This window comes from Salvelinus sp. IW2-2015, linkage group LG8 (assembly GCF_002910315.2).
Source record: "Salvelinus sp. IW2-2015 linkage group LG8, ASM291031v2, whole genome shotgun sequence".
NCBI lineage: Eukaryota > Metazoa > Chordata > Actinopteri > Salmoniformes > Salmonidae > Salvelinus > Salvelinus sp. IW2-2015.
In genome coordinates this window covers 45564971-45583089 of record NC_036848.1, presented here as the reverse complement: position 1 = coordinate 45583089, position 18119 = coordinate 45564971, and the positions used below count along the sequence as shown (strand labels likewise).

General features: G+C 43.9%; 1 protein-coding gene across 6 annotated transcripts in view; it reads right to left on the bottom strand.

Annotated features, from left to right (window-relative positions):
- Nucleotides 1-180: 180 nt before the first annotated feature.
- Nucleotides 181-18119, bottom strand: part of arfgef3 (ARFGEF family member 3) — a 43430-nt gene continuing 25491 nt past the window's right edge. The window contains exons 18-33 of one of the 6 annotated variants that reach the window (XM_070444955.1): nt 17887-18037; nt 17388-17675; nt 15696-15829; nt 15425-15570; nt 14856-15035; nt 14639-14780; nt 14240-14371; nt 13970-14070; nt 13501-13774; nt 13160-13336; nt 12729-12843; nt 12535-12637; nt 9192-9323; nt 8748-8887; nt 6246-7491; nt 181-4761 (exon numbers count right to left, since the gene is read on the bottom strand). In XM_070444955.1, coding sequence (XP_070301056.1) covers nt 4570-4761; nt 6246-7491; nt 8748-8887; nt 9192-9323; nt 12535-12637; nt 12729-12843; nt 13160-13336; nt 13501-13774; nt 13970-14070; nt 14240-14371; nt 14639-14780; nt 14856-15035; nt 15425-15570; nt 15696-15829; nt 17388-17675; nt 17887-18037 — 3653 coding nt within the window. In that variant the 3' untranslated portion in view covers nt 181-4569. Of the gene's footprint in view, nt 4762-5697; nt 5752-6068; nt 7492-8747; nt 8888-9191; nt 9324-12534; nt 12638-12728; nt 12844-13159; nt 13337-13500; nt 13775-13969; nt 14074-14239; nt 14372-14638; nt 14781-14855; nt 15036-15424; nt 15571-15695; nt 15830-17387; nt 17676-17886; nt 18038-18119 lie in introns of those variants that run through there. The other 5 variants (XM_023993526.2, XM_070444956.1, XM_023993527.2 and 2 more) reach the window with 5 other exon arrangements.

Below are 18119 nucleotides of genomic sequence, written 5' to 3'. Positions count from 1 at the left end.
AAAATGCACTCTTAGAAAGAGAAAAACGGTTATTCTGGCTTGTCCCTGTCGGAGAACCAGGTAAAACCCTTTCACCCACAAACACTGTTTTGAGAAAAGGTTCTGAAGAACCCCTCTTAGATGAAGAGAGTTACATATTGAGACCAATATCAATTCTATAAAATAAATCAGCAGATTCGGTAATCGATTTGTTTGTTTATTCTACAACACAACATAAAAGCGCTTTGAAATATACTGAGTATGAATACAAACATGAATACATACAATCTGAAGACAAATTACATCAGCAAGGGAGTCCAGCCAGAGAAAAAACACAAACATTATAATAGTTATTTTTTTATCAAAGGCAGAAAAAAGCTTTTAAAAATCACTGTGACAATATTGGCCCTCTTAGGGCTCTATTAAATCTGTGTCGTTGAAGAATTACAGATTGTGATAGATATTTATAGGTACTGTAATTCCTGATTGAGCCGACATATGCAGCGTTTACCATGAATGCAGTCTCCACTAACGCTGAAACGTTGCCTTTAAATTTCATGCTGTAACACAGAACTTCCACGATAGGGATTGAATAGAGCCCTAAGCAAGACATTCTTCCTGCCAGGCTTGTGCCATTCAGTTCATCCATAATACCGACCATAGTCATTCAGAGGAAAATGTACAGAACTTACAAACTGGCAGAAGTTTGACGGTATATGTACACTTAGTTGCCGAACAGTAAAATGTTCATAAAACATTTTCATATTAATAACAATATATTAACCAAATGTTTGAAATAATCAATTAATTGAATTTCATTTGGCCAAACACTTAAGATGGCAGAATTAATCTGTTAACAAAACAGTTGTCTTAGTGCATGAAAACGTTACAGAAACCTTCAGGCATGCTCCACACATTCCTTTCTACATTTTACAACACTTTCTCACTCAAATTGCCTTAAATTAAGCATTACACAATACACCTCTAGCTACAGAGCCCAGCTGTAAAAGAGACCTTGGTCTCAGTCTGTGTTCCTTGTTCGAAATAAAGGTATAATAATACCATTGATGTCAAGTGATTTTAATTGAATCATGTGCTTTTGGTTATAAAACAAAACACATTGAACTGTGTTTAAAACAATTGCCATCTCATGGGATCATACTTATGGGTTCCAAAATATAAAATTTGTCAAATTGTTTAAATTGCTCCAAAGGAATTGCCTTGAATCTTTTTTTAATCCTGATCATACAGTATTCATGTGCCATAAAGTAATGTGCTCCCACACTGCAGAACATATGGAATTGGACTATTGATGGTTTCAAATAAATGCATCAGCACAGTTTGGGGCAGAGAAGTAAAAATGTGTTATAGGAAGCAATGATAGACAGTTAGATACACAAACACTCCATTGTTTTTAATATCAACATCCATCATCCCATAAACTGATCACTTTGAACAAACTGTGTCAAACATTTGGGTCACAATCTACCCACAAATGATCAACTCAGACAATAAAGAATAGTCGACAGTTTCTCTCTCAAAGCCGCTTATATGCCTACGCACTCTCTCTGGGTCCTGCTCCCTTTTCATCCTCAATCAGCAGATAGGAAGCTATGGCAGATGAGACGTTTCTTGGAAAGGATCAACAGTTAGAAGATAGTGCCTCTATATAACACATTCACAAGCTGCATGCTCAGCCTAAATTTCCAGAGATGATGCTGTAAAAGTATACGAACGAATGGAACTTAATAATCATCAGCAGCTTACATCAAGGGCTCCATTCAATCTTTATCGCTGAAGTTCAGCTTTACAGCATGATGAGCCTGGTCTCAGACTATACGTAACATAAAACATTTACATTTCGGGAAAACTCAATTTAGTTGGTATGTTTCGTTTGGTATGATTACATAAGACAGGTTAACTAAGGCAAAAACAAAAGGAGGATGTTTGGTTGTAATATAACGCAAACGTATAGCAACCCAAAGGTTGCGTGTTCAAATCTCATCATGAACAACTTTTGCATTTAGCAACTACTATTTTTTCAGCTACTTTGCAAATACTTAGCATGTTAGCTAACCCTTTCCCTAACCTTAACGTTAGCCAGCTAGCTAAATTTAACCGCAACAAATTGGAATTCGTAACATATCATACGTATTGCAAATTTGTAACATTGTATGAATTGCAATTCATAACACATCATACGAATTGTAATTTGTAACGTATAGGAAATGGATGATGGGCATCCACAAATTAATACATACCATACAAATTTACATTTTAACAGCAATATTCCTGCATCAGTGGAGACTGTATTCAAGGTAAACGTTGTATATGTCAGCTCAATCGGAAATTACCTTTACATTTCTAAATCGCCCAATCTGTAATGCTTCAGCCATCCAGATTGAATAGAGCCCCTAGACACATACAGTGGGCAGGTCTTTGGTCATTGTACAGTCATTTTCACCTCCCAAAGTTGATCATTACATTAAGACAGTAAACAAAAAAAAGGTACATTCTATAATAAACAGTATGTATGCAAAAGACTGTCCCAGGTAGTCAGAAGAAAATACACTATAAAGCACTGTAATAAGTAAACTTGACACTGAAAATTCTACCCCCAGTACTGCAATGGAGACCAGATGAGAATACGCTCAATAAATTATGCAATGAAAGCAATTACTAAACTTTTCAATAGTAAAATATTACATTAACTCTCATGACAGAATTCTAACATCATAACATGTTTCTTTCTAGATATCTACATTTAAATGTACTTATTTTTCAGTTTTCTTCTATATGAAATCATCTTGATTCATTGTAAAAGTGTGTTACTATAATGAGCTTGAGAGTGCTTCCATATAAAAATTTACTATATTCACAAATGCATTTGGCCAAGTTAAATTTTTTCTGATCTGTTTTTTCAATTCTTGCCTATTTTAGAGTACAGTAGAGCTGAAAACCTAATAAGTTATATTTATTTTTAATACCTTTTAAGCGCAGACATTTACTACCAGAGATTCAACTAATCTTTGGAGGCCAGCATGAAAATGTCAACTGTATCAAAACATTAGGGAACAAATGTACATGAGATTCTCAAGGGAACATGTTTTGAGAGTAGGTGCATATTATATCTACTAATAAATAGTCCACTAAAGTTACTAAAATCCTAGACAGAATTGTGTGGGTGGGTACATAAAAGGCTGTCCTTTGACTGCTCAAATTTACACGAACAGCAATGGCGAACATATTTTATAGTGATACATGTACTGAGTGTTCAATCATCTGTCCCTTTTCATTAATACCCAAGCAGATGTCAGCTATTAGAGCAGGGTCAGAGAGGTCAGACAACACGATAGCAATTCCGACATTTCCTATAGAGGGGCTGGCGAGGAGTCCGGGTATGGTCAGGGAAAGGCGTAATGATTGGAGAATCATCATGTTTGGGTCTGACATTATCTAAGGATGACCGTTTCTAGACAGGCCAGGTCTGAGCATGGCTCCAACCCAAACTGTTGTTGAGGTTTGAGGGTATATGAACGAAACCTAATCCTGCCTTACAGTATTTGTTGGGTTGTTTATCAACAGCGCTCTCAATGAGGATCAGCATGTGGGGATTTGCTCTCTGATTTCATTGGACATTGATGAGTAAGACTCATTGACCTATATGGTGAGATCTCAGGCATGCTTAGATAATAGCAAGGCTGTAATTCTATCATGTGTCTAAATTAAAGAATGGATGGATTAGGGCAGTGGTGTAGTGGAGGGTAAACGCGAGTAAAATTATTTTGGGCCCAACAGTTTCCCTACCTTTTGCAGATTTTTTTTCTCCGAAAGTATAGGGAGCCATACTTTTTTCCCTGCGACAGCCAATTAGTTTATCCACCTATTTTTTTTTTACCACTGCATCACTGGATTAGGGTCACATGGTCTGTTTACCTAGAGGGGACTGGGTCACTTTCACCAAGGCCTTGTGACTGACTGGTGTCATCAAGGCATCTCATCTCTTAAACAAAATTTGTTAATGTTAATTAATACTAAAGAGAATATCATCCATTTCACTGAGAGGGGCCTGGGCTTGGTAAATCATTTTGCCTGATTTATAGATTGGAATCTTGTCAGAGTGCAGTACACCAATTTACTACTGAAATGTGTAAAGCTAACTGGAACTAATATCTTCATATGGCACAATATCTGATTTATATACAGTTGTTCCAATGTCAAATCACAAATATAAATAAAAAATATATATATTCTTAATGTAATAGCATATTTGCAGTTGTAAAGAATTTATATAAATAATATGTAGTAAACATAAATTGGGGTCTACAATAAATAGCTATGTCAGCTAATTTAAAGACACAACGATTCTATTTTTGGTAAAAAGCTCACTTCCATTTCGTTCAGGAGTGACAGCGTTAAAGCAAAACCTAGCAAAGATAAACTGCATGACTTCCTGTAAATTACAATCAAACTGAATGACTTCCTGTAAATTACAATCAAACTGAATGCGGCTAAAAGTGGCAATGCAGATTCTCATTGGCTGAGCCTTAGTCTCCCCTTTACAAACACTGTAAGGAACGCAGCTGCTCCTCACATAGTGATGTCATACATTCTTCCTAAGCGACTCAGCCACTCTCGCACTGCCTGGCGCACACGGAGGTCAGTCACGTGACAGGTCAGCTGACTAATGCAGGGGAACACGGCGGGCTGCAGGGCCACGAAGGTAGGGTCTGGAAGGAGCTGGATCTGAGTCAGGATGGTCAGAACCATGTTAGTCCATGCCTAGAGAGAGAACGAGGGAACAAGAGAACAAAATAAAGAGAACGAGAAAGAGGACAGAGTTTTGCGCTTATCCAATCATGAAAAGAGAACTTGACCTGTATCTGGCCATGTTTCCCCTGCATGCGGCCCCACCTGTATCTGGCCATGTTTCCCCTGCATGCTGCCCAACTGTATCTGGCCATGTTTCCCCTGCATGCTGCCCCACCTGTATCTGGCCATGTTTCCCCTGCATGCGGACCCCACCTGTTCTGGCCATGTTTCCCCTGCATGCGCCCCACCTGTATTGCTGCATGTTTCCCCTGCATGCTGCCCCACCTGTATCTGGCCATGTTTCCCTGCATGCGGCCCCACCTGATGCTGGCCATGTTTCCCTGCATGCTGCCCACCTGCATGCGGCCATGTTTCCCCTGCATGCTGCCCCACCTGTATCTGGCCATGTTTCCCCTGCATGCTCCCCCTGCATCTGGCCATGTTTCCCCTGCATGCTGCCCACCTATCTGGCCATGTTTCCCCTGCATGCAGTCCACCTGTATCTGGCCATGTTCCCTGATGCGTCCCACCTGTATCTGGCCATGTTCCCCTGCATGCAGTCCACCTGTATCTGGCCATGTTTCCCCTGCATGAGTCCCACCTGTATCTGGCCATGTTCCCCTGCATGCAGTCCCACCTGTATCTGCCATGTTTCCCCTGCATGCAGTCCCACCTGTATCTGGCCATGTTTCCCCTGCATGCAGTCCCACCTGTATCTGGCCATGTTTCCCCTGCATGCAGTCCCACCTGTATCTGGCCATGTTTCCCCTGCAGCAGTCCCACCTGTATCTGGCCATGTTTCCCTGCATGCAGTCCCACCTGTATTCTGGCCATGTTTCCCTGCATGCAGTCCACCTGATCTGCATGTTTCCCCTGCATGCAGTCCCACCTGTATTGGCCATGTTCCCCTGCATGCAGTCCCACCTGTATCCGTCATGTTTCCCCTGCATGCAGTCCCACCTGTATCCGGCATGTTTCCCTGCATGCAGTCCACCTGTATCTCATGTTTCCCCTGCATGCAGCCCACCTGTATTGGCCATGTTTCCCCTGCATGCAGTCCCACCTGTATCCGGCATGTTTCCCCTGCATGCAGTCCCACCTGTATGGCCATGGTTCCCCTGATGCAGTCCACCTGTATCTGGCCATGTTCTCCCTGCATGCAGTCCCACCTGTATTGGCATGTTTCCCCTGCATGCAGTCCACCTGTATTTGCATGTTTCCCTGCATGCAGTCCACCTGTAATTTGGCCATGTGTTTCCCCCTGCATGCAGTCCCACCTGTATCTGGCCATGTTTCCCCTGCATGCAGTCCCACCTGTATTTGGTCATGTTTCCCCTGCAGTCCTACCTGTATCTGGCCATGTTTCCCCTGCATGCAGTCCCACCTGTATTTGGTCATGTTTCCCCTGCATGCAGTCCTACCTGTATTTGGTCATGTTTCCCCTGCAGTCCTACCTGTATCTGAGCCTCTGAGTCTCTAATTGAGACGCTGTGGGAGCTTGCTGTAGAACCGGAGCGGGGTCTGATCTTCTCCTGCCTCAGCACCTCTGGCCCGGCACTGAACGAGTGTCTCATGGGCCCCGGGTCCACCAGCTGCTGGGGCCTCTGTGGGTTGGAGGACTCTGGGCCTCTCATCGTCCCTGCCTCGCCCCTGTTCTCTCCCCCCTTGGTCTCCTTCACGAAGGTGGTATGGTTGTGCTGCTGCTTTCTCTTCTTGTACTCCATCATCAGCTTGGTGATGGTCTTGTCGGTGGCGATGGTGTATAGCTTGTTCCCAGCACTCTCCCACCACTCCTTCTTGCGGCCCGCTGGGTCTCTCCTCTCCCCTCTCAGGTGTGGCAGGCTGTCCATGCAGTAGCCAGCAGTAGGGCTGTGGGTGTCCTCCGACGGCGTCTCTGCCAGGTGGGAGCGCACGCTGTCATCTGAGGGTGTTCCCCGGCCAGACAGGCCTCCCATGGAGGGAGTGGGAGTCTCGGGGGTGGAGGGGAAGAAAGGCAGGAAGAAGAGGGGGTCCCCCCGGAAGACGGGCACTGCCTCGTCCACCAGGTTCTCCTGGTCCAGGTGCATCTGGATGTAGTTGTTGCAGAGGTCCATGCAGAGCTTGTGCAGCCGCTTGACCAGCCAGGCCCAGTCTGCGCTGCTGACCGGCTGGATGCTGAGCGAAGGGATGGTGGCCCTCCACTGGCGCTTCTCCTTCCCCCGCGGGGGACTCACCTGAGCCGTCTCCTCGAAGATGTCCTCGTCCTCGGAGGAGCACTGCTGGGAGGAGTCGGAGCTGCCCTCGTCCTCCTCGTAAAGGATCTTCTTCACCAGCTCAGCAGTGATGCTCTCTTGGTTGGTGAGCGTGGCACACAGCAGGGCCTGGAAGTAGATGTTGAAGCTCATGGCAGACTGGCGGTACAGGTTGGCAGCGCCACACACCCCAGACACCTTCATCAGCAGGTACTTGAGGCCCGGGCGCGTGTCGAAGTCTCGGGCTGTGCGGTAGGAGTCCAGCAGCAGGTCGAAGATGATGGCCAGGTTCTGCATGGAGATGTAGCGCAGGAAACCAGATGGTCTAGGATCAGATACTGGGGTGGTCTTCTCCTGGGTCTCAGCATCACCAGGGTGCTTAACAAACTCCTCCAGCAGAATGTCATACAGGTTCTGGAGCAACACTTGATGAGAGAGTAAGCTAACCACTATAGTTCTGAAAGGAATCCTATAGATCAGATGGAGAAAAAGGTTACTGAAACCATTTATGTAAATAGATTCCAATTTTACTGATATTTGGTTTGTCTGATTGTCAGAAACATGCAACAACGTACTGGGATTTAAGCTTTAAAGTTTTACGACACACTGCTTTTAAAAGCTACAATCCTTAGTTGCCTCATCCATTTTTGGACTTATAAATTAATGATATGTACCCATTGATTCTTGAAGAATATCACTTATAAATGCCTCATGAGCTTAGTTCAACTGTCGTACCCCATCAGAACCCAAAATATAAGCTTGGTTGTTTGTAAACAATAAAAATGTAAACAAACAGTAGCCTCAAAACATGGTTAAAACTATAATTTTGATATCATTGATGGTCAGTCCTTGCATCCATAGCCCTGTTTATGAATTTGAGAGTGGTTACATTTCTCCAGCCCCATCCCTCAGCTGTTAACCGAAACAAAAGGTGGATTGACCGATTTGCTATTGTTTCAATTAAGGACTCTAGCTTTAAATCTCAGACATCAATTTCTCCATCCTTCTGGGCATCATATGAGGATTCTGATAAACAGCATTAAAGAAAAGGTCCTTAACTGAAAGTCAAAAGCAGATTTAATAAAACCACATTGTAATCCCAAAGAGCTTGATCAAAATAATAATACTGTATCAGAGGTCAGAGGACTCTGGGAATTTTCTTATTTTATAAAAGGGAAAGAATTTCATATCTACGCATGGTGGATAAGACAAAGTCTTCATCATCTGCACAGTAGCTTATGTCATCTGATAACAGATGTTGACATGACATAATATGGTCCATGACATTGAATGGATGCGTAAAATAAAAATGTAAATAATGAACACAGACAGGTGGGCGTAAATGCTGCTCACAGTAAACCAGAATCATGGTATGGGTGTCATCCAAGTGCTCTTACCCAATTTTTCTGTTGTAAGTCCAGCACAAGAGAGAGAAATCAGCACATAAGGAGATGGAATGAGTCTCAGAATATACTGCACATCGAAAACTACATTCTGAGAACGGGCTGTGAACCCAGACATAAACTGTAACACACTATATATAGATAGTGAATAGATTAGAATAGAGCAATGATTCAAAGTTGACGATGTACTGTACACGACATGTTGAACACACAGTATACAAACTTCACACACTGGGCCAGATTTCCAAAGTGTTTGCACTACTTGTACCCTTGTAAATCTGGCCCACTGATAAAAGCCACCACACCAGCTATGTGATTAAACGTTGCCAACCTTTTCTGAGTGTGACCATTGGATTGCTGGTCTGAGGGGAGCTCTATGATGAGCACACAGGACTGGGCATGCTCAAAGCCTTCTTTGTTATTGGGGGTTTTAGGGGAGCACTGGGTGTCCAGCATAAACACCTAAAGACAGGAGGAAGATAGGAGACATGTTCAACAACTATATAGTCATACTGAACAATATACATGAATAATGAAATGTACTGTCTACATGTTGTCTAATAACAGCTAGATTGATGAATAGTAGTATTTGACACAGGTCTGACTGTGGACAGACAGCCACACATGTGTACGTCATTTCACATCAACATGCATGTAGCCTAGGCCTAGATTCAATCCGGACCGCAGAAGATCCGTGCAATAGGGCGATTGAAATTTAAAGGTGATTTCAGATTGAGTAAATTAGTGTGTGGTGGTGGAGGGTCACCTGCTGGGCCATGGCTCTGATTCTCCAGTACTCTGCCTCAGCAGAGGGGGAGTGGGATGGGGCGGCCACCTTAACCTCACAGGCGTCCCCAGAGAAGCTGTCTGAACCACTACGGAAACACGCCAGCAGGTTCTACACAAGAGGTAGAGACACAGAAACACACACAGGTTCCGTGTGGCACTCTGGCATGCATGCTGAAGCTATACAGTCTGGAGCACAAGGTTACATACAATGTGATCCAATCAACAGGATCTAGAACACACTGAGACAGTGAAAGTAAACATACATAAGTATACATAATTTTTTATCTCTAAAGAAATTAATGAATGACAGTAATCCCAACATTCATTACTGGAACTAAACATCTAAATTATAATGGACATTTACTTTTACTAGGGAATTAATGACCTGTCCTGAATGTAGATGACCCTTTCACAACAACTATGACTATTTTATAAAGCCGTTTTTACAGTTGTCAAAAAGTGCTTTAAAGCCCCAAAGAGCAAGCAATGCAGAGGAGGAAGCACAAAAAAAGCACAAGCCTGAGAAAGTTGGTCTTGTCCATACAGTATGCTTGCGTGCATTTGGGTCTACCACTCTACGTTTTAAGACAGTCTGAATAAACAATGCTGTTAGTGAAGACACAATGCATTCTTAAGTAGAGTAATTTCTCGCAAGGTCACTATATTTAAGGTCTGTTATTGGTAGTAATGCATCATGCATTTAAGCCCTCTCTACTACAGTACAAGTAGAGACAAGCTTTTTATTTTCTCTAAAAAGTCTGCAGCTTTAAGCTTTAAAGAAGATTATATTTGGTCCTCTCATATTGTGCAGGGCTGTGACTGAGAAAAATACTTGTAGCGAGACGTATCCTTCTAAATGTAGCCTACCTACTGTAAGAATGTAGTGGGGCTAGATGTAAACATGCATTAACCTGCTGCCACACACCACAGCCACACACCACAGCCATAATCAGAATGGGTTAATTTTAAAGACTCAATGCAGCCATTTTTATCTCAATATCAAGTAATTTCTGGGAAAGAAGTACAGTGCATTCGGAAAGTATTCAGACCACTTGACTTCAACATTGTTACATTACAGCCTTATTCTAAAATGTATAAAATATATATTTCCTCATCAATCTACATACAATACCCCATAATGACAAAGTAAAAACTGTTTTTTTTTATTAAAATTTTAGCCATTTTTTTATATCACATTTACACAAGTATTTAGACCTTTTACTCAGTACTTTGTTGAAGCATATTTGGCAGCGACTACAGCCTTGAGTCATTTTTGGTATGACGCTACAAGCTTGGCACAACCGGTTTTTGGGGAGTTTCTCCCATTCTTCTCTGCGGACACTCTCAAGCTCTGTCAGGTTGGATAGGGAGCGTTGCTGCACAGCCATTTCCAGGTCTCTCCAGAGATGTTCCATCGGGTTCAAGTCCAGGCTCTGGCTGGGCAACTCAAGGACATTCAGAGACTTGTCCCAAAGCCAGTCCTGTGTTGTCTTGGCTGTGTGCTAGTGTCGTTGTCCTGTTGGAAGGTGAAACTTTTCCCCAGTATGAGGTTCTGAGTGCTCTGGAGCAGGTTTTCATCATTGATCTCTCTGTACTTTGCTCAGTTCATCTTTCCCTCGATCCTGACTAGTGTCCCTGTCCCTGCCGCTGAAAAACATCCACACAGCACGATACTGCCACCACCATGCTTCACCGTAGGGTTGATGTCAGGTTTCCTCCAGACGTGACGCTTGGCATTCAGGCCAAAGAGTTCAATCTTGGTTTCATCAGACCAGAGAATCTTGTTTCTCATGCTCTGAGCCTCTTTAGTTGCCTTTTGGCAAACTCTAAAGCGGGCTGTCATGTGCCTTTTACTGAGGAGTGGGCCACTCTACCATAAAGGCCTAATTGGTAGAGTGCTACAGAGATGGTTGTCCTTCTGGAATCTTCTCCCATCTCCACTGAGGAACTCTGGAGCTCTGTCAGAGTGACCATTGGGTTCTTGGTCACCTCCCTGACCAAGGCCCATCTTGGTTGTTCTAACCTTCTTCTATTTGAGAATTATGGAGGCCACTGTGTTCTTGGGAACCTTCAACACTGCAGAAATGTTTTGGTACCCTTCCTCAGACCTGTGCCTCAACACAATCCTGTCTCAGCGCTCTACGACAATTCCTTCGACCTCATGGCTTGGTTTTTGCTCTGACATGCACTGTCAACTTATATACACAGGTGTGTGCTTCTCCAAATCATGTCCAATCAATTGAATTTACCACAGGTGGACTCCAATCAAGTTGTAGAAACATCTCAAGGGTGATCATTGGAAACAGGATGCACCGGAGCTCAATTTTGAGTCTCATAGCAAACGGTCTGAATACTTATGTAAATAACGTATTTCGTTTTTGTATTTTTATAAAATGTGCCAACATTTCTAAAAACCCGTTTTCGCTTTGTCATTATGGTTAACAAGTGTGTAGATTGATGTAGAACATTTTTAATTTATTCAATATTAGAATAAGGCTGTAACGTAACAAAATGTGGAAAAAGTCAAGGGGTCTGAATACTTTCTGAATGCACTGCAAATACCTTACTGTAATAGCTTTCTATTAATATGTTAGAAAAAAACTAAAATAACTTTCTAGCAAAAAACTATTTCTCAAGCAAGAATTTTGCTAGGACTGTCTGTGAGTGGTCTGAGTGGGGAGGGGAAATGGAAAACTAGCTGTTATTGGCAGAGAGGTTTGGAACTCTTTCTTATTGTTCTATTAAATAATTCACCATCTGGTGTTGGAATTTTGACTGCACTGGGCCTTTAAACGAGGTGATTTTGTGTCCTATTATTGTAATTTGTTCATGGCATTAATATCACCTCATCAGATCATTACCAGGGAAAGCTTTTTACATCCTTTTCTAAACGGGTGTGGATTATTCCACTGGCCTCAACCCTGAAGAAGGCACAGCGTTGACGAAATGTTGATTAGGTTTACCCATTAAATTGTTGGGAGCATATAGAGTGTGTGGCTTGATTTTTATACAGTTTATTCCACTGGTCTAAAATAACAACCATGTAAAAATTTTAGAGGAAGTTTGCACCTTTTATTATTTTTGGGAAAAAAAACATTGACACAGGGGATGGCCTGGGGTTCTGACTACAGGGAGTACAGCTACAACCGGAAGTTACTTTTCGTAGCAGGTTAGTAGCATTTTCAGTAACCCTAACCCCTTTCCTAACCTTAAATCTCCTAACCTCCCACGTGAATTATCCTAACCTGCTACGAAAAAGTAAATTCCGGTCGTAGCTGCACTACCTCTAGTCAGAACCATGGCACGGCCCAGGTATTTACCTTGACAGGCTCCAGGGTGGCAGAGAAGGCATCCTGCAGGGCACAGCATGCCAGTCGCCACATCTCCTCAGTGAAGACTGGGCCTACCGTCACCAACACGTACCTGCCACAGGAAGAGAAACACCTGTCATCTACAGCTCAGTCATACACATTCTGTGTGTGTCTGAGCGTGCACAGCGCAAGTGCATGGTCACCTGATGCAGGAGCAGCCCACTCTAGAGATCGTCTCAGCAGGTTCAGCCACACAGGCCACCAGCAGCTTGAAGAGGTCCTTTAGCATCAGGTTGATCAGATGCTCATAGCCAATATCTACAGGAGCACAGAGATATGAAGGATACGGACAGAGGGACAACCAGGATCTGGGGGCGTATCAGGGATCTCAGAATAGGAGTCAGGATCAAGTTTTCCTTGCCCATGTAAAAATTTTCAATGTGATCTAAAAGGCTAAACTGATCCTAAATCAGCACTCCTACTCTGAGACCCTGGATACATACAGCCCCTGGGTTACATAAGTTTCACAAAGACCTATTTTGTCTAACTGCCTAAGTGCACTTCCATCTCTGCTGACAGCTTTGTGTACACTATGTTTGACCACCACTCAGGGGTCATTCCATGGCCACTGTACCTGAGTGGATGAAGCTTTGAATGTGCTCCACTACCAGCTCACAGCACAACCCAATGGCGTGCTTGAAGTTGGCTGCGGCTATGTCCCAGTACGCATGGTCGCCATGGCTACGCTGGAGCCAGAGTGACATCACAGGAAGAAGAAGCTGGATCACAGAGAATATGGCAAAGCCCGGTCCTATGGAGGTGGAAAAAAATTACTGACGATTAGTTTTCATGTAGGCTACATTCATAATGACTATGTTTATCTTATAAAATGATCACCCAGGACCATGTAAACCAAACTCTAGTGGAGAGTGTTGAATCTGATCTGTCCTTTGGTGTTATGGTATCACTTCTAACCTGGCAAGTTGGTGAGCGCTCTGAGAAGTTCAAACAGCAGTTCCAGGGTGGGGGGCTGGTGCTGCCGGGGGCAGTTCGATACCGCTGCAGTCAGCTGCTCCAGCAGCAGGATCCAAACCTGGATCAAGCCTGTGTCATCGTCAAACTCAGCCAGGACGCAGTCCATGCCATCCTCACTGCTGACAGACTTCTCCTGGGCCCTCATGGGCAGGCTGGCCAGCCGGGCTCCCAGGAACACTGGCTTGGAAGGCATCTTGTAGATTTTGGCAAGCAGCTGCAGAAGAAAACCTCATCATACAGTGTTGATACACTAAACGTAGATGGAAATGTCTTCCTTTAGCGGGGTTGTGTGACCCTTTATTTATCTATTTTAATAGACTTTCTGGAAGCCTGTCTGATAAGAGAACTCATTTTCGTGTGACGCCCATTGAAAATAGCTAAGGTGGCCCATGGGCCAGTGTTTTCCTACCTGGGAGCACTTCCTCAGGTAGTCCAGAGCAGGGAGGCACAGGTCTGTAGAACTGTAGCCAGTGGCATTGACACAGTCCCCAATCTCCTTATAGTCCACTTCTCCTGGGAACAAGGCCAACACACTCACTGATGGCAATCAGAGTAATCACTTCCATTATTTCTTACCAAATAACATGAACATTCAATGTCTCTTCCTAAAAATGTGAAGATCATGACAATAGTATTACACATCCACAGAAAAAAAAAATGTTGTAATCATCTCATTTACCTGACTTACCTAAACCTTTGACAAACTTCATAAGGCACATGATGTAGTCAGTTGCTGCATTGGCGAAGACCTGAATGTTGTCGGTGTTGATAAACGCTTCAAAGACATCAAACACAGGCGCCTGAGACTTCCCTGCATTACAGACCAAGCAGAAAAGAACCTCAATAAAAAAAACTGTGATATACAGGAATCTCCTTCAAGAGGAGACGAGGCTCTGTGCCAACATACAGTATCTCCTGCTGAGACTCTCTCTCATAAGCCATCATTACAGACAACCCAAAGAAACAGAATGTATGTGAATACAATAGAAATACTGTAGCCGTGCAGTACCTTAGGGAATACAATAACACATGGAAACATTGAGATGTAACAAACTCAAAAGCTGCCTGTCATACATACCCATGGAATATTCTCCTATCAGGTAGTCTTTCATGTCTGGCTTGTTCCCATGCACAGTCCTCAGGGCACTGAATAGAGGTCTCCAGCCAGACTGGATCTGAGGGGAACACATCTCTACAAGCTCCCCTATGGATGTGACCACCTGAGGGACAAACAATAGGACGTTTTAACTACCGCGTCAACTAATTACAAGAGGTGTGTGTGTGGGACAACTCACCTGGTCCTGCACGTCCTCGTCACACAGCTCCAGCTGCATGATGTGCTCGAAGGGTCTGAAGAGCGCCTCGTTAAAGTGGAAGTGGGGAAGCTCTGCCCAGCTGGTCAACACCTCCATCAGAACATCATGGATGAAGGACACAGCCTTCTGGGATACATGGCGCTCTTTGTGGCAGGCAGCCTAGGAGGAGACAGAGAGAAACAGTAACGAGAACAATGCCCAATGGGCAAAAACTGGTAGAATCAACGTTGTTCCCATGTCATTTCAACAAAAAAAATCTATATGTAATGACATTGAATCAACTTGGAAAACTAAGGGAATTTTGTATTTTCTCACCAAACTAAATCCAACGGCCGCATGAAATGTTTGTTGATTTCACGTTAGTTCACAACTCAACCAAACGTAAATCAAAACTAGACGTTGAACTGATGTCTGTGCCCAGTGGGTATAGGCCTAATATAACCTGCAGAAAGGGTGAACCTATTAGGCTATACCATATTAGTGATCGTGGAGGAAAGGACATCAGCAAAGGAGGCTACACAGTTGAGATGCATTCCCTGTGCTCCTACCTCCACCAGGTGCGGTGCCACTACGCTCCAGGCCCTCATCATGTGCAGCAGGGGTCTGGTCTTATTCCTCACGATCCGCAGCATGGCCTCCCCCAACCGGAACAGATGCAGGGCGCTACGCCTGTCCATGGTGGACTTGGCCTCTCCTAAAAACACACAGGCAACATTGATGACCTTTGCGACTGTTCTGTTGATTCCATTTTACTGGGCAAATTTGACCCAGGGTTTTGATCTAAGTCTGTTGGGGATAAGCATGTGCTGTGTTTGGTACCTGGCATGGCTAAGGAGTAGTCTCCTGTCTCAGTGACTGAGTCAAAGAGCTGGGACTGAGATGCTCTCCTCAGCTGGTGCAGGAAACCCACCAGGCTAACCATGTTCAGTTTACTGACAGAGTCCTCAAATAACCTGCAAAAAAGGTCATACAGTGGAATCGAAATTATTGCCACTATATTCTTCAAACAGCAGAAAGGGATCACCACAAGCCAATTAGAAAGCTGTGGGACTAGTAGGACAGTGAAACATCTGCCAGATAAGTGTTTTTATTATTTTCTCTAAAAGCGGCCTAGTGCTTATGTAGTTATGTAAGCACTGCAGGCAGGGCCGGATTAATGCAGGGGCTCAAGCCCGTAGGGGGCCCAAGAGTCCCCCCAAAAATAGATAAATAAAATGGTTTATTTATTTTTATCCAACCACAGAAGCCCACTCTGAACATTCAAAATACACCAGAGAGCATAATTTAGCCAGAGGACCAATAGCTAAAAAAAAAAAAAACTGGGGACAAAGTTTTATCACAGGCACATTCAGGTAACTTCCAAAACAAACAAAACACTTAAAATGTCTTAAAAGGGTGTTGGGCCACCACGGGCTGCCAGAACAGCGTCAAAGTGCCTTGGCATAGATTCTACAAGAGGACCTAAACCATGGCAGGAAAATGCACCCCACACATAACATACTGTATACTTTCTATTCCTCATTTACTCAAGTGTTTCCTTTATTTTGGAAGTTACCGGTATGCTTACAGTCGGGAAGGCCGCAATTTCTGCTGCATGCGGCGCCAAATATAGGACAGTTTGTTGCATTGTGACCATAGACATATAATCCATAGAAGGGTTTTGGAACATCTAACTCTGGCAATTTGACTGTTAAACTCATGGATACACTAGCAATGGCTGCCAGACCTGACTTGAATGGGAACTGCCATCTATGGATTATATTTATATGGTTGGTTGCGGCTGTCAGTTTGCCTTTTGCAAATTTCAAAATACAATTGCGGGAAACACATACAGTTTGAAAAGCAAATGCCTACCGCTGAAAAGAGAAGACTAATCTTTCTGTAGAACCAATAGGAAAAAATGTTTCTCAACAACTCCCAATTTTCAGCAGCACTGTTTTTCAAAGTAGTTTATCATGAGATATGCTATTGCCCCGACGAGCCCATCACCAGTGAGTAGCCTACAGCTTCATCTTCTTCATTAGGTGAGACAGTGTGACACTGGAAAGTGTATTTAGTCGCTTATTGTACCCTATAATATACAGTTTATATTTCCTCAGAATATTGTACAAATCTGTGTGTCGCTTCATGATGATTTCTTAATCTGGCCCTGACTGCAGGCTATAACTTATCCATGTGTAATTGGCCTATGTCCAGAAGAGAAAGTGCTGCATGACCATGTGACTCTTAATTTGTACAATCAAGAGTACCAAATCACATACTGGTCTGGGTCAAATACAGTGAAATACTTTCATGTACCACACTGCCACCAGGTGGCCATTTAACATGGGGTGCTGTTTCTTTCACTGACTTAAATTACAACTTTTGTATTTCAGCCTAGTCAGTCAACAATAACTATATTGTTTGTTTCATATTGCTATTCAGGCATGAAAGTCAATGAAAAAGAGAGCGAGAGGAGAATATGAAACTTAGAATGCTATTCAGGCAGTTCTGTAGCCTATACTGCAGTACCTGTCTGCCTGTGTAGATAGGGTGCAGACGGCCTTGGATGCGCTGGTCCCAGTCATCAGGCTACGGTCCAGGCCTTTCCCCCCTCTACCCTCCCTTAGCAGCTCCTGGATGGACTGGGGCTGGATGACCGGCTGGCTGCTGAGGGCCAGATCTCTGTCCGGACTAGGCTCGCCGCACAAATCCAGCCCAAGGTCTACAGCCTGCTGGGCCTGGGTGATGGTCATGGTGGCCTGGGAGCTGCCATCGCTGAAGTGGCTGTGCTCCAGAGAGCTGACATATTCGCTCACCCTGGGTAGACAGAGACCGATACGCTACTGTATTGTTCAGTGTGTCGTTACAGATGAGAGTTCACATTATAGATGAGTGTTAGTAACCTGTGGCTGCAACTGTACCGAGAATCCAATGTAATATGCTGTCATGCCTTTTTCTCAGTGGTTATGGAGAGGGTTTTGACTTTGATCTCTGCATCGCCTGCCCTGCCACAGCTTGGCTGTATTACCTGAAGACGTGGGGCCAGCAGTCCTGGTTGTGGCTGCCCATCTCCAGGCCTACGTTGAGGATGGCCTCCATGCAGAGCACATGGGCCGTGTGCAGCCGCACCCCCTGAGGACGTCCCATCTGCTCCAGCTTCTGCTCCACACGCTGCTTGACTGGGAACACACACACCCAACAGACACAGGATCAGATCAGATCCCAGCACTCTAGCTAGCACCGTATCAAAAACTCAAATGT